The 16,051-nt window shown below is 41.2% G+C and overlaps 1 protein-coding gene across 30 annotated transcripts in view; it reads left to right on the top strand.

The window, feature by feature from the left end:
* Positions 1-2,403: 2,403 nt before the first annotated feature.
* The window catches only part of chd6 (chromodomain helicase DNA binding protein 6), a 108,013-nt gene continuing 94,365 nt past the window's right edge, over positions 2,404-16,051 (top strand). For 19 of the 30 annotated variants that reach the window (XM_090205107.1, XM_090205098.1, XM_090205122.1 and 16 more), the window contains exons 1-2: positions 3,131-3,501; positions 4,564-4,613. In XM_090205107.1, coding sequence (XP_090061233.1) covers positions 3,432-3,501; positions 4,564-4,613 — 120 coding nt within the window. In that variant the 5' untranslated portion in view covers positions 3,131-3,431. Of the gene's footprint in view, positions 2,753-3,015; positions 3,848-4,563; positions 4,614-16,051 lie in introns of those variants that run through there. The other 11 variants (XM_090205121.1, XM_090205119.1, XM_090205114.1 and 8 more) reach the window with 4 other exon arrangements.

Below are 16,051 nucleotides of genomic sequence, written 5' to 3'. Positions count from 1 at the left end.
CTATTATTCTGACATTTCACATTCTTCAAATAAAGTGGTGATCCTAACTGATTGACGACAGGGCATTTTTACTAGGATTAAATGTCAGGAATTGTTAAAAACTGAGTTTAAATGTATTTTGCTGAGGTGTATGTAAACTTCTGACTTCAACTGTATATATATATATAATTTATAAATCCAAAAATGGATGGAGCAACTACAGATTGCCTCTTTAAGTCAATCAAAACGGTATGGGTTTGAGCATGTGTCCATCAGGTCTATGGATTTTTTTTGGATCAGCATGAATTGGATTGAGCAATAAAAGCCCCACTTTCATTCCATAGGCTGGGATCCGCACTATGCAGCTGTTGCATGGCTGTCCATTGGTTTAAAAAACATTGATTGATAGGCCATTTAAACTTATTGAATTCAACCATTATTGGGTTCAAATACACATCTAGATGTGTGAACAGCCATCCAAAACAACCACAATCCGTAAGGCCCAAATAGCTAAATGAGAGCGCAGCAGTGTGAGTTACGTCAATGCGGTAAGTAGATATCAATAATAAGTGAGTGGGTGGGGAGGTTGGTATAGCACTTCATTTTACAGGCCTACTGTTTCCACTTAGTTTATCTAGTTAGTAGGTGGTTATGCATTAACAATGGATACTTTCATATAGGCCTAGAATTCAGCACAATTGTTAACCTGGTACCAATGGTGCATGTGGTGCTTGATTGATTGAATCCCAGAGGAAGTTAGTCATGTGCTACAGTACCAGGATTTGGGATATCAGCAGTGGCTGGATCATGGATGCCAAGGGGAACCGGGCTTCCCCAAAAAATTGAAAACAAAAATAAAAAATAATAATGTATCTTTAGTCTCTCTGTTTCATAATTTTCCTTCATGAAGGCAAGGGAAGTCAGCGAGCATCTGGCCTTCCTTGACAAAAAAAGTATAAAAAATGTGTCAATCAGCATTTAGCTAAACTTAGCAACCTCAACTGTGAATGGTGCATCAAAAAAAAGTGTCAAGGGAAGCCAGCTTGGCATTGACATCACTCCTATCAAATCCCATTGAGAGCACACGTCATTGACAGAAAAACTTAAATTGTTGCATCTCATTGTGCTGTTGTCCTCCAGTGGCTAGCTAGGCAGCTAGCTAAAATTGTCCCTTTCTTAAATTATCCATGGATGGAGATAGAGATTTGGACATGTGGTTCAGATCGAACCGATAATTAATACATTGTTGTGCCCCTGGCCTGAGATGATGGAAGTTCAATATGTAGCTAGATGTAGAAGGCTAATGTTAACTGGCTAAAGTTGATCATGAATGGAAGTTAGGCTAACGAGCAAGCATTTTAGCCAGCTAGCTTAGGACAGCAACAAATAAAAGAGTGTACTGTATGACAGAGTGATAGACCGTTTCGTCAACATGAAAGAGAGGAGGATGGCATTGGCTTTTCTCTACAAGTAGGGTGAGTCAACATGTTTTTCTACTTGCACGAACGCGCCCACACAGAAAGAGGAACCATGGGCAGCCACATCATATTTAGTTTACGTTGATTGGACTATATTGAAATGTTGAAATTAAAATTATGCTGGAATAGTGGAGGCAGCTCCTGTTTTCTTTGCGACTTGTGGTAACTCTGTGTGTTTCTAAATCAAAAGTTATTTAGTGGTCCGAAGATGTCAGAAACATTAACTTGCTTGATCATGCTGTAGGTCTTGTAACTGTCTGTTACTGTACATGCAATGTCCTTTGTAGACATCACTGGACAGTGGTTACTATCCGGTTTTGTGATTAAACAAAGGTGTGGTTGAATTGATCCTGTCACTGTGTCTTCTTATTGTCTTGACCTGTAAGCCTATATATCACGGTTGCAAGGCATATGAATTAACAGGTTATAGCGCATACAACGCAATTATCACAACATGTAAGTTGTAATATATATATATATATATATATATATATATATATATATATGTGGGGAGGGGGGGCTTGCTACTGGATACCAGTAGAATGGAGAATGAAAGCTGGAATAGGACTACAGACTTAAATTTACTATCCACCTGATGTCGAGAGGGGCATGGGCAATAAATAATCTTACCTCACCCGACTCACCTGGTTTATTCATTGTATTCAACTGGTTTATTCACCTGACTCTATAGCATGGCCAAGAGAAAGTGACAGACAATAATCGAGGTGAACTGTCCAAGCCACTGAATATCTCCCTTGTACAGTAAACCCTAGCCTACAGCAAGGGGAGGCTAAGAAACTAGACAGTGACCTACCTGAGCATTAGCCAGGTAAACCAGGACACCTCACCATACATTTGTCCCTATACAAACATGTTTCAAAACAAAGTGTTATGACTGAATGATACTTGTAGGTTTAACTCACAGCAATCTACAACCACCCCATATGGGGAATCACAAAATGTGTCACTAACTCTGAAGACTTCACAGCAGGTGACGGACAAAATAGATTTTACTGATTAAATACTGAAGAATGCCAACGCGTTATAATCCAGGACATTTCACATCCGGGAAATTAAACATGAGCAAAGACGTGGAATGTTACATTTTTTTTTCCTTCAACGAAAGCACCATGATTGGTGAATGCAAGGAAGAAGAAATATAAAACCACCGGAGAGCCAGCCGTACAGCAATGAAACCATTAGATTGAGACCACGAAAAAAAAACGTGTTAAACGAAGGACCGAAAACCGAGTGACTTTCATGGCCGAAAAAGGAGGTTTTCGTGCGGTTTTATGGTAAGCGAATTACTACTATACAACCAATCACATAAAGGGTGCACATCAACGCAAATAACTAAAAGTGCACAATGGTGCTTGCAATATGGGTTAGTGCTATAGTAGGTCATTGGGACGTCCATATCCTAAATCCTAACCTCACCCCCTACCCTTACCTTAAACATAACCTAGCCATAACCCTAAACATTTACAATTTCAATTTATATGGTGGTATGGACGTCCCAGTGATCCCAAATAGCAAAGATATGCAATATGTAGCTCTCAGACAAACGTAGAACGGCACTCCTTGTTTGACAGCTGGAGAACCAATGGAAATATCCATCGACCCAGCTGCGCTATGGTGCAGCCAATGAAAAATAGAATGTTACGGGTCCAATTAAGGTTAGGCTGTTGTAGCAGGCGGCCAGTGCTAAACTTCACCAAATAATAGCTGTTTGTATTTTGGCTGCAGCAGTAGCCATTTTAGGTAAGTAGGTTTTTTTAACTTTTTATTTTTTTTACTCTGTGTTGTATTGCTGGGTCTTGTGTTGTGGTATGGTTGGGGAGTCTCGAACTCGTGCATCCCTCATGAATGAACTCCTCTGCTCTTGTGCTTTAAGAGGATTAAGAAATTGTACGGAGTTTTTTTCCGCCGTCTCCCACCCCCCCTCAAATTTTGTATGCATTTTTCTAAACTGTCATGGCGTTTTGTGTCCTTGGAAATAAATGCGGGGGTAAAACCCAGTGTTCGGCAGCTGATGGCCTGACTGGTGAGTGTTGCCCGGGTAGGTGAGGTCTTATTGAGGGGTAGCGGCGGTGTCCCTGCGAGGAGTTTAAGGGGGTGTTAACACGTGTAAGGACTGGAATATATAACATCATTGCAGTGACATTAGTTAGCAGACTGGCTAGCTCGATGGATTGCTAATATAAATAGGACACGGTTCCCGCCGATGTAGTGTTTTTTTTTTTTTTTGCGGAGATGTTTGGATGATTAACGCGGTCTTAATCATATAAGAACGACCAATTTGCCAGCCAACTTGTAGCAATTCTGTTCTATAGGCTACTACTTAATGATAGCCAGCACAAGTCCTTACCATTAAAGGCACGTTCCCAACGGTAGGTAAATTATTCCTATGGAATTTTTTGTAGGCGATCTACACCAGGTGCGACTCTGTGCAACAGAAAACAAAGACCCTGGTTGCACGGGTAAAATAGCCCCCTGCACCACTTAAGGTTCCTTTTGTAAACTTATAAACAAAAAAGCTATCCCCAAATAAGAGCTCGCTATGAGCGAATACGTTTTTGTCTGATTTTAGTTTAGGGCAAACTTAATTTAGAAAGCAATAGTGCATTTGGTGGTTATTTTAATCCGGTAGTTTGTTTCCTAGTTTGGCTCACTACTTTCAAAGTGTCGTGCTGTAATTTACAAGTGTCTAACTTCAGTTGCACATTTTATTTCACATATAGCCTAGACTAGTTGACACATGAGTCAGACTTGCAGTAATTACATTGTAATTATTCATGGTGCCCAATCATGGAGGCCTAGATTTAATGTCTCACAAAAAAAGGCCTGGTGTAGTGTAACACAAATCTATCGATGGAGAAATGTGACAAACCAATGGTCACCTGTTTATTGTATTTTACCTTCAGCTGTGTTTCATTTACATTTTAAGATTACTAATATGAATGATCTTTTATGCAGAATAACTTTCTACAGGACTAGTCAACTAGAAATACCCCTCAGCCCCTTTGCAAATAATTTGACCAGGTCCTATTAAGGTTAGTGTGTTTTGTTTTTCACTTTAATAAAGAAATATATTTATGTGTCATAGATGCAGCGACGGTGAAGAGAAACATGAAGATACAAAATAAGGACAAACAGGTTTGTATCTTTTTGACCTGCATTGTTGTCTTGTGTCTTTACACGCATATTACGTTGTAAACAAATGTCTTCAGCAACCTTGAAATATAAAAATCAGGAATAGCACTGCCACTCAGCTCAATTCTGCCTTGAGTTGCCATAGTGTGTGGGTCGATATTTATGATCCTAAGTTCCTTCACAGATGGAATTGAAGGATGAGTCAGACCTATGTGTCTGACGCATCACACGCGTTACCATACAATGAGTATAGTCTCTTGGTCTCTGCTCATTTCTCACTGAGTTGTCCATGTTCAATGTTGAACCCAGGCCACACACAGAACTCTGTTCATTAGCCCTAGGGTCCTCAGGGCCTGAGGTTCTGGTTCGTGAGGGCCTTGATAATGGCAGGATTTCATTCTAAACCATGGCGATAGGCCTATTTGAAGACCCATTCTGTAATGATAGATGCTATTTGTTTTAAAGCCACAGTTTGCAATATGTCCTACAGTTCAATGGTCATTTCGTAGATGATATACAGATGGTTCCTTGAACGATAGTCCCATTCCTTACCAAACAAGGTGAAGGATCAGCCTTTAATCAAGTGTGTTATCTGACTATGACAGCTCCAAGTCCCTCCATTCTCCAATAGAATCAATGTGCAGTGTTTCCCCTTTTTGTTCATGTAAATTGTTTAAACAATTTAAATTGTTGCCGCCACCCCAGAATATATATATTTTTTTATTTCAGAATGACAAAACATATTTTCAATGTAAACTTAAACAACTAAAACCAGATCTAGATATTGGAGTGCTGTATTTCTTTGAGAACTAACAACCACCAAATTAAAAACTAGACAGTCCTGGAGAATCTAACATTCCAAAAGTGTCATGTCATGGCCCATTGATTTTGTTATAATGTTTGAGTGACTTAGCATAAGAACACTGCATAAGCCATGGCAAAATGTGCACAATTGTAGGAAATTAGCTTTTAAACTGTAAATCTTTATCTTTGCCCCATGGCAAAATGTGTAGAATAGCAGGAAAGTAGATTTAAAACATCATAATGTTGTCTCTGCGGCCAAGAGTAGGGCCTCAAATGTTTGGTCGGAGACCGTGCCATTGGCATGCCCGCAATTTTTTATCCTGAGCAGATGATCACACCAACAAGTTGAGATGGGTTAGTGGCTGCTGGAATTCCCATGATACTGCTTATGTACAGAGTTGTTTCTTCAAAAGAATATTAACCAAAATCATGAATTTACCTCAGTGGCTGAATAAATATTGTACAATGAGATAAATAGGAAAGTGGCCACACCTTAACAATTTCGCTTATTGAATTAAAATTAGTAACTGACAACATTACACAACAATGCAATGCCTCTTGCATTTTATTCATCAATCTCACATCCAGTTACTGTAACTCCTGGATTATTATATGTGACCGACCGCCTTGATTCGGTCTTATGTAGCAAAATTTGAAATTGTGTTTTTTTTTTTATACATTGGATAAAAGCAGAGACACAGAGCTACAAAATGGTATATCATACACTGCATTTGAGGAACAATGGGAAAGTAATTCTGCTTTGAAAGTTGATGAACTTGTATCTTCATTTTTGAGAAAATGGCCTTTGAATGTTTTAGTACCTACCGGAGAGCTATTCTTTGTCTACACCCATTCAGCATCATTCATATCCTCTTAAGTGTGGCCTTCAAGGCAGAGTTGCAACGAAAAAAACATATCTCAGATTGCCCAATAACAGTAAAAGATTAAGATGGGCAAAAGAACACAGACACTGGACAGAGGAACTCTACCTAGAAGAAAAGCATTCCCGGAGTCGACCTCTTCACTATTGACATTGAGACCGGTGTTTTGCGGGTACTATTTAATGAAGCTGCCAGTTGAGGACTTGAGGCATCTGTTTCTCAAACTAGACACTCTAATGTACTTGTCCTCTTGCTCAGTTGTGCACGGCGGCCTCCCACTCCTCTTTCATTTCTGGTTAGTCGGTTTGCGCTGTTCTGTGAAGGGAGTAGTACACAGCCTTGTACGAGATCTTCAGTTTCTTGGCAATTTCTCGCATGGAATAGCCTTCATTTCTCAGAACAAGAATAGACTGACGAGTTTCAGTAGACAGTTGTTTGTTTCTTGCCATTTTGAGCCTGTAATCAAACCCACAAATGCTGATGTTCCAGATACTCAACTAGTCTAAAGAAGGCCAGTTTGAATGCTTCTTTAATCAGCACAACAGTTTTCGGCTGTGCTAACAGAATTGCCATTGGAACACAGGAGTGATGGTTGCTGATAATGCCTATGTCGATATTCCATAAAAAATGTGCCGTTTCCAGCTATAGTAGTCATTTACAACATTAACAATGTCTACATTGTATTTCTGATCAATTTGATGTTATTTTAATGTGCTTTTCTTTAATACTTCTTATGGTATAGGGGACGCTTGCGTCCCACTTGGGGAAAAAAACCAGGGAAAATGCAGCGCGGCAAATTCAAATAATGATATAAAATCAAACATTCATTAAATCACACATGTAAGATACTCAATTAAAGCTACACTCGTTGTGAATCCAGCCAACATGTCAGATTTTAAAAAGCTTTTCGGCGAAAGCATTAAGAAGCTATTATCTGATGATAGCACTATGTCAATAAAGAGGGTAGCATATTTCAAACCTGCAGGCGCTACACAAAACGCTGAAATAAAATATAAAACATGCATTACCTTTGATGAGCTTCTTTTGTTGGCACTCCAATATGTCCCATAAACATCACAATTGGTCCTTCTTTTTGATTAATTCCGTCCATATATACCCAAAATGTCCATTTTATAAAGCGCGTTTGATCCAGAAAAAAACAGCTTACAAAAACAGAACGTCACTACAAAACATTTCAAAAGTTGCCTATCAACTTTGCCAAAATATTTCAAACTACTTTTGTAATACAACTTTAGGTATTTTTAAACGTTAATAATCGATCAAATTGTAGACGGGGCTATCTGTGTTCAATACATCAATGAAACAAACCATGCTCCTTTTTACGTCTTGCGCAACTCTCAATAGGGTAACCTTGTTCCAGGATGTGCTTCTTCTTCTTTGCACAAATGAATAACCTCAACCAAATTCCAAAGACTGGTGACATCCAGTGGAAGTGGTAGGAACTGTAAAATGGTCCCTATCAAATATCCCTTGGCAAAGACACCAGAGGGAACGGTCAGAAGAAAAAAATAAAAAATATTCTGAACAGTTAGTCCTCTGGGTTTTGCCTGCTACATAAGTTCTGTTATAGTCACAGACATGATTGAAACAGTTTTAGAAACTTCAGAGTGTTTTCTATCCACATCTAATAATCATATGCATATCATATATTCCTGTCATGAGTAGCAGGATGTTGAAATTGGGCACGCTATTTATCCAAAAGTGAAAATGCTGCCCCTTATACCTTAATTGATACTACCCTTCCCGGATCCGGGTGCGTAATCATCGCCTGAAACTAATTAGCATAACGCAGCGGACATAAATATCCCTAGAAAATATTCCTATTCGTGAAAATCACAAATTAAATATATTGAGACACAGCTTAGCCTTTTGTTAATCACACTGTCATCTCAGATTTTCAAAATATGCTTTACAGCCAACGCTAGACAAGCATTTGTGTATCATAGCCTAGCATAGCATTATGCCCTGCTAGCAGCAGGCAACATTTTCACAAAAATAAGAAAAGCAATCAAATTAAATAATTTACCTTTGAAGAACTTCGGATGTTTTCACCCACGAGACTCCCAGTTAGATAGCAAATGTTCCTTTTTTCCAAAAATATTATTTTTGTAGGCGAAATAGCTCCCGTTTGTTCTTCACGTTTGGCTGAGAAATCGACCAGAAAATGCGGTCACTACAACGCCAAACATTTTTTCAAAATTAGCTCCCTAATATCGACAGAAACATGGCAAACGTTGTTTAGAATCACCCTCAAGGTGTTTTTCATATATCTATTCGATAATATATCCACCGGGACAATTGGTTTCTCATTAGAAGCGATTGGAATAATGGCTACTTCTGTACTTTACGCAAGATTTTCTGCGGGAGCCATCATGTGACCACTTGCTCAATGTGGTCCCTTACGGCTATTCTTCAACATAAATGCGTAAAAAGACGTCACAATGCTGTAGACACCTTGGGGAATACGTAGAAAACGTAAGCTCATTCGTAGCCCATTCACAACCATATAAGGAGTCATTGGCATGCAGCGCTTTCAAAATATGGGGCACTTCCTGATTGGATTTTTATCTGGGTTTCGCCTGTAACATCAGTTCTGTTGCACTCACAGACAATATCTTTGCAGTTTTGGAAATGTCAGAGTGTTTTCTATCCAAAGCTGTCAATTATATGCATAGTCGAGCATCTTGTCGTGACAAAATATCCCGTTTAAAACGGGAACATTTTTTTTATCCAAAAATGAAATACTGCCCCCAGAGTTTCAAGAGGTTAAGTGGTTAAAAAAGCAAGTACATTTCTAAGTGAGCCCAAACATTTGAACGGTAGTGTACATCATGGATGGACGTCTCTCACTGTCTCGGATGCAATGGTTGCCCTTAGTTTGAAGATGTATTCCGGAGACTGGTGTTTTCTCCTTAGCTATCATACTCAAATTTCACTGATTTCAAAACTCGGTCCTCCAGAAAGTGGAGAGCAACACTTATGTAGTTCTAAAAATAAAAAAAAAAGCTGTGTTAGACAGGATTACCTACACATACTGACCAGCTCAAATAGACAGAAGCGTGCTATATGGCAGACCAATCCAAACTCATCTCTCGGCATGTCCAGCCCACTCATTATCTCAGCCAATCATGGCTAGTGGAAAGGTTTCTGCATTTCTGTGGCTAAACCAACTAGGCCCGTAATTTTAAAAAATATATATTCGTAGTTACAGATGGCATACAAGTCTGTAATTAAGGCACATGAAAGTTCACATGTTCCAGAAGGAAAATAAATACATTTTACGTTCAAATGTTCTTTGTTTCTTTCTCCTGTGACGTAGTGACCCGCGGCATACGCCTAGTTTCCTGAAATTAGGATAGAAAACTTAGTGAAACGAGAATGGAAATGTTAGTTAGGTTGACAGAAGTGGCACATACCTGATTCTGACAAGTCCATGCTTGTGTCTGGTCCACCATCATGCTACCTCAATGGACTAGACTCGTCTCGAGACTTGACCATAAAGTTTCTAAAAGGACATCCTAGATTCGAGCCAATGTCTTAAGTAGTTGAACATGTTATTACTCTAATTTTGTGAAAGTGACGAACTGACACGTTTTCATTTTCGTCAAAAACAACTATAAATCGAAGGAGTGCCTTTGATTTGACGGCCTGCACAAGACGAATGTTAGACCCGGTGATGTGTTCCTACCCATGAAGTTAGCTAGCCAAAGTCACCATGACATCGCCTACAAGCTTGATCGGGGATTTCTATTGGAGAAGCAGTTTCTGCCCCTCTTCTTACTGTCTTTGACTAGATATCCCATTCAGAAGAATGTCCTTGTCCTTCTAAGACATTCTTCACACCCCTGCTATGCCAGATGGTTAGTTGGGCGATTTAGTTAAATTCCTTTCAATTCATGTTTCATTGGGTTTTCAGCTGGAAACAGAGCGAGAACAGGGAATGGAAGTCATGATTATGGCTCGGACAGAAAATGTTGCACTTTGTATGGACTATTCTACTGTAGCCCATGGTGATGAGTAGGGACGGGGGACGCTAGATCAGGCTGAAAGATGGGCTTGCTTCTTCATGGAGCACTGTCGCTTGGTTTTGGCCTGTTGGACTGTGATGCGGGCAGATGCCCATTTAGAATGGGAACTATACACTTGGCCTGTTCTGCCTGTACACATGCACCATGATGAATGCTTTAATGCCGAAACACATTGGTTTAATAAAGGAGCACTTTTATATTGAACTGATATTTTCCTCAGTAGCTGAATAACTATTGCACAATGAGGATAATAGGATCTACGCTATTTTGCTTTTACAATTGTAATTCATAAGTGGCAACATTACACAACACACTGGCATGGATTAATTCAAGTACATTACACTTACGCATATTTTACTATTTTATTTATTTCACCTTTATTTAACCAGGTAGGCCAGTTGAGAACAAGTTCTCATTTACAACTGCTACCTGGCCAATATAAAGCAAAGCAGTGTGACAAATACAACACAGTTACACATTCGAACATACAGTCAACAACACAATAGAAAAACCGATATACAGTGTGTGCAAATGTAGTAAGATTAGGGAGGTAAGGCAATAAATAGGCCATAGTGATGAAATAATTACAATTTAGCATTAACACTGGAGTGATAGATGTGCAGATGATGTGCAAGTAGAGATACCGGGGTGCAAAAAAACAAAAGCAATATGGGGATAAGGTAGTTGGGTGGGCTATTTACAGATGAGCTGTGTACAGGTGCAGTGATCGATAAGCAGCTCTGGCAGCTGATGCTTATAGTTAGTGAGGGAGGTATAAGACTCCAGCTTCAGTGACTTGCAATTCGTTCCAGTCATTGGCAGCAGAGAACTGGAAGGAAAGGTGGCCAAAGGAGATGTTGGCTTTGGGGATGACCAGTGAAATATACCTGCTGGAGCGTGTGCTACAGGTAGGAGTTGCTATGCTTACCAGTGAGCTGAGAGAAGGCAGGGCTTTACCTAGCAAAGACTTATAGATGACCTGGAGCCAGTGGGTTTGGCGACGGATATGTAGCGAGTGTCAGCCAACGAGAGCATACAGGTCACAGTGGTGGGTAGTATATGGGGTTTTAGTGACAAAACGATTGGCACTGTGATAGACTACATCCAATTTGCTGAGTAGTGTTGGAGGCTATTTTGTAAATGACATTGCCAAAGTCAAGGATCGGTAGGATGGTCCGTTTTACAAGGGTATGAGTGAAGGAGGTTTGTTGTGAAATAGGAAGCCAGTTCTAGATTTAATTTTGGATTGGAGATGCTTAATGTGAGTTTGGAAGGAGAGTTTACAGTCTAACCAGACACTTAGAATATGTGAACAACTACAAATACCTAAGTCAGAACCGTCCAGAGTAGTGATGCAAGTCGGGCGGGTGGGTGAAGAGCATGCATTTAGTTATACTAGCATTTAAGAGCAGTTGGAGTCCACGGAAGGAGTGTTGTATGGCTTTGAAGCTCGTTTAGAGGTTTGTTAACACAGTGTCCAAATAAGGGCCAGATGTATACAGAATGGTGTCGTCTGCGTAGAGGTGGATCAGAGAATCACCAGCAGCAAGAGCGACAACATTGATATGTACAGAGAAAAGAGTCGGCCCGAGATCTGAACCCTGTGGGACCCCCATAGAGACTGGCAGAGGTCGGGACAACAGGCCCTCTGATTTGACACACTGAACTCTGTCTGAGAAGTAGTTGGTGAACCAAGCAAGGCAGTCATTTGAGAAACCAAGGCTATTGAGTCCGACAATAAGAATGCGGTGATTGACAGAGTCAGAAGCCTTGGCCAGGTCATTGAAGATGGCTGCACAGTACTGTCTTTTATCAATGGCGGTTATGATATCGCTTAGGACCTTGAGCGTGGCTGAGGTGCACCCATGACCAGCTCTGAAACCAGATTGCATAGAGGAGAAGGGTGGGATTTGAAATGGTCAGTGATCTGTTTGTTAACTTGGCTTTCGAAGACTTTAGAAAGGTAGGGTAGGATGGATTTAGGTCCCTAACAGTCTGGGTCTAGAGTGTCTCCCCCTTTGAAGAGGGCGATGACCGCGGCAGCTTTCCAATCTTTAGGGATCTCAGAGATACGAAAGAGAGGTTGAACAGGCTAGTAATAGGGGTTGCAACAATTTCGGCTGATAATATTGGAGAGGGTCCAGATTGTCTAGCCCAGCTGATTTGTAGGGGTCCAGATTTTGCAGCTCTTTTAGAATGTCAGCTATCTGGATTTGGGTGAAGGAGAAGCGGGGGGACTTGGGTAGGGGTAGCCAGGTGGAAAGCATGGCCGACCGTAGAAAAATGCTTTTTGAAATTCTCAATTATCCTAGATTTAATCTAATATATTTTTGCACTATTGGTTAGAGCCTGTAAGTAAGCATTTCACTGTAAGGTCTTCACCTGTTGTATTCGGCGCACATAACAAATTAACTTTGATTTATTTAGTTTCTTAGCCTCAGTGCAGTGGGCAACTGGAAGGAGGTGCTCTTATTCTAAATGGACTTTACAGTGGACAAATCCTTTTGGAACTAGTGCTACAGGATGCAAATTTCTGTTTGAAAAATCTAGTCTTTGCTTTCCTATCTGACTGTGTATATTGGTTCCTGACTTCTCTGAGAAGTTGCATATCACGGGGGCTATTCGATGCTAACGCCACAGGATGTTTTTGTGCTGGTCAATGGCAGTCAAGTCGAGTGAATCAGGGGCTATATCTGTTCTTAGTTCTACATTTTTTGAATGGGGCATGCTTATTTAAGATTGTGAGGCAGTGATTGCTGAGATCCTGGTTGAAGACAGCAGAGGTGTATTTAGAGGGCAAGTTGGTCAGGAGGGTGACCATGTTTACAGATTTGGGGTTGTACCTGGTGGGTTCCTTGATAATTTGTGTGAGATTGAGGGCGTCTAGTTTAGATTGTAGGACTGCCGGGGTGTTAAGCATATCTCAGTTTACGTCACCTAACAGAACGAACTCTGAAGATAAATGGGGGGCAATCAATTCACATATAGTGTCCAGGGTACAGCTGGGAGCAGAGTGGGGTCTATAACAGGCAGCAACAGTGAGAGATTTATTTCTGGAGAGATTCATTTTTAAAATTAGAAGCTCAAACTGTTTGGGCATAGACCTGGAAAGTATGACAGAACTTTGCAGGCTATCTCTGGAGTTGATAGAACTGCCAAAGGGGGAGGAGTTGCGATCTTGACGGAAAATGTTGTAGTTGGGTATGGAAATCGCAGAATTTTTGGTGGCCTTCCTAAACTGGAATTCAGACACGGCAAGGATATCAGGGTTGGTGGAGTGTGCTAAAGCAGTGAGTAAAACAAATTTAGGAAGAAGGCTTCTGATATTAACATGCATGAAACCAAGGCTTTTTCAGTTACAGAAGACAACAATTGAGAGTTCCTGGGGACACGCAGGGTCTGGGTTAACCTCCACATCACCCGAGGAACAGAGGAGGCGTAGGATGAGGGTACAGCTAAAGGCTATCAAAACCGGTCATCTAGTGCGTTTGGGACAGAGAATAAAAGGAGCGGATTTCTGGACGTGGTAGAATAGATTCAGGGCATAATGTACAGACGGGTATGGTGGGGTGTGGGCACAGTGGAGGTAAACCCAGGCACTGGGTGATGATAAGAGAGGTTGCATCTCTGGATGCGCTAGTTATGCTGTGTGAGGTCACCGCATGTGTGGAAGTTGGGACAAAGGAGATGTCTGAGGTATGTTGAGTGGGACTAGGGGCTCCGCAGTAAACTAAAACAATGATAACTATCCTAAACAACAGTATACAAGGCATATTGACATTTGAGAGAGACATAAAGCGAGGCATAAAGCAATCACAGGAGTTGATTGGGAGAGGTATGACAACGGGTAAGACAACAACAGCTAATCAGCTAAGACAGCCACTACAGGTAAAATGGCGATGAATAATGGGCAGGGAGGGCCGGTTAACTACACGCAGGGCCTGAGTTTGGGGCTGTGGCCGACAGATAAACCCCAAAAAATAAACAAAATGGAGTACTGTGATTAATGAACAGTCCAGCAGGCATCAGCTATGCAGTTATGTAGCCAAGTGAACAGCAATAGATGGAACAGGTAAGCCGCGGGGTAGTCATTACTACGCTAGCACGCGGGAGACACAGCGTTTAAAGTTAGAAGGCCGGTGTTAGTAGAAGCGTCTGCTCTGACGTCCGGCAAAGGCCGGTTGATGGCACAGCGGATGGAGTTCTGTCGGCAGACCAGTTGTGGTGGTACAGTGGGGCGCCGTGTCGACAAAGGGTCCAGGCCAGATGGCGAAAGAGGTATTGTAGTTGTAGTAATTTCGTTTGCTAGCTTTGGGGCACTAATAATTATTATTGTTAACCTTTTGAATTCCAAATATCTTAACGGTTGCCCCAGCGTGAGTTGTTTATGCACACGATTTCAGAATGCACTCACTGTTCCAAAATGTGATTATTACGCAACAGGACAGTTAACACGTGCTGCCAGCTAATTATTTATAGGCTATGTTTCAACTTGTCAATTTCAAATGATTTTCTAACAACAGTTTGAATTGAGTTGTGTTCCGCCTCCTCAATATTTCCTGTTAGCTTACAATATTTCCTATTGTAGCTTACATTTTCCGGTTTCAAATAAAATTGTATTTGTCACATACACATGGTTAGCAGATGTTAATGCTAGTGTAGTGAAATGCTTGTGCTTCTAGTTCCGACAATGCAGTAATAACCAACGAGTGATCAAACCTAACAATTTCACTACAGCTACCTTATACACACAAGTGTAAAGGGATGAAGAATATGTCCATAAAGAGATATGAATGAGTGATGGTACAGAACGGCATAGGCAAGATGCAGTAGATGGTATCGAGTACAGTGTATATACATATGAGATGAGTAATGTAGGGTATGTAAACATTATATTAAGTGGCATTGTTTAAAGTGGCTAGTGATACATTTTTTTTTACATGTATGGCAGCAGCCACTCAATGTTAGTGGTGGCTGTTTAACAGTCTGATGGCCTTGAGATAGAAGCTGTTTTTCAGTCTCTTGGTTCCTGATTTGATGCACCTGTACTGACCTCTCCTTCTGGATGATAGCGGGGTGAACAGGCAGTGGCTCGGGTGGTTGTTGTCCTTGATGATCTTTATGGCCTTCCTGTGACATCGGGTGGTGTAGGTGTCCTGGAGGGCAGGTAGTTTGCCAACAGTGATGCGTTGTGGAGACCTCACTACCCTCTGGAGAGCCTTACGGTTGTGGGCGGAGCAGCTGTCGTACCAGGCGGTGATACAGCCCGACAGGATGCTCTCTATTGTGTATCTGTAAAAGTTTGAGTGCTTTTGGTGACAAGCCACATTTCTTCAGCCTCCTGACGTTGAAGAGGCGCTGCTGCGCCTTCTTTACCACGCTGTCTGTGTGGGTGGACCAATTCAGTTTGTCCGTGTTGTGTACGCCGGGGAACTTAAAATGTTCTCCCCTCCACTACGGTCCCGTCGATGTGGATAGGGGGGTGCTCCCTCTGCTGTTTCCTGAAGTCCACATCATCATCTCCTTTTGTTTTGTTGACGTTGAGTGTGAGGTTATTTTCCTGACACCACACTCCGAGAGCCTTCACCTCCTCCCTGTAGGCCGTCTCGTCGTTTTTGGTAATCGAGCCTACCACTGTAGTGTCGTCTGCAAACTTGATGATTGAGTTGGAGGCGTGCATGGCCACGCATGGGACTATCATTTGCTT

The sequence above is a fragment of the Oncorhynchus mykiss genome, chromosome 17, assembly GCF_057628025.1.
Source record: "Oncorhynchus mykiss isolate SJ-2025 chromosome 17, ASM5762802v1, whole genome shotgun sequence".
In the NCBI taxonomy this organism is placed as follows: Eukaryota; Metazoa; Chordata; class Actinopteri; order Salmoniformes; family Salmonidae; genus Oncorhynchus; species Oncorhynchus mykiss.
Note: the sequence above shows the minus strand (reverse complement) of the source record. Positions and strands in the feature narration are given on the sequence as shown.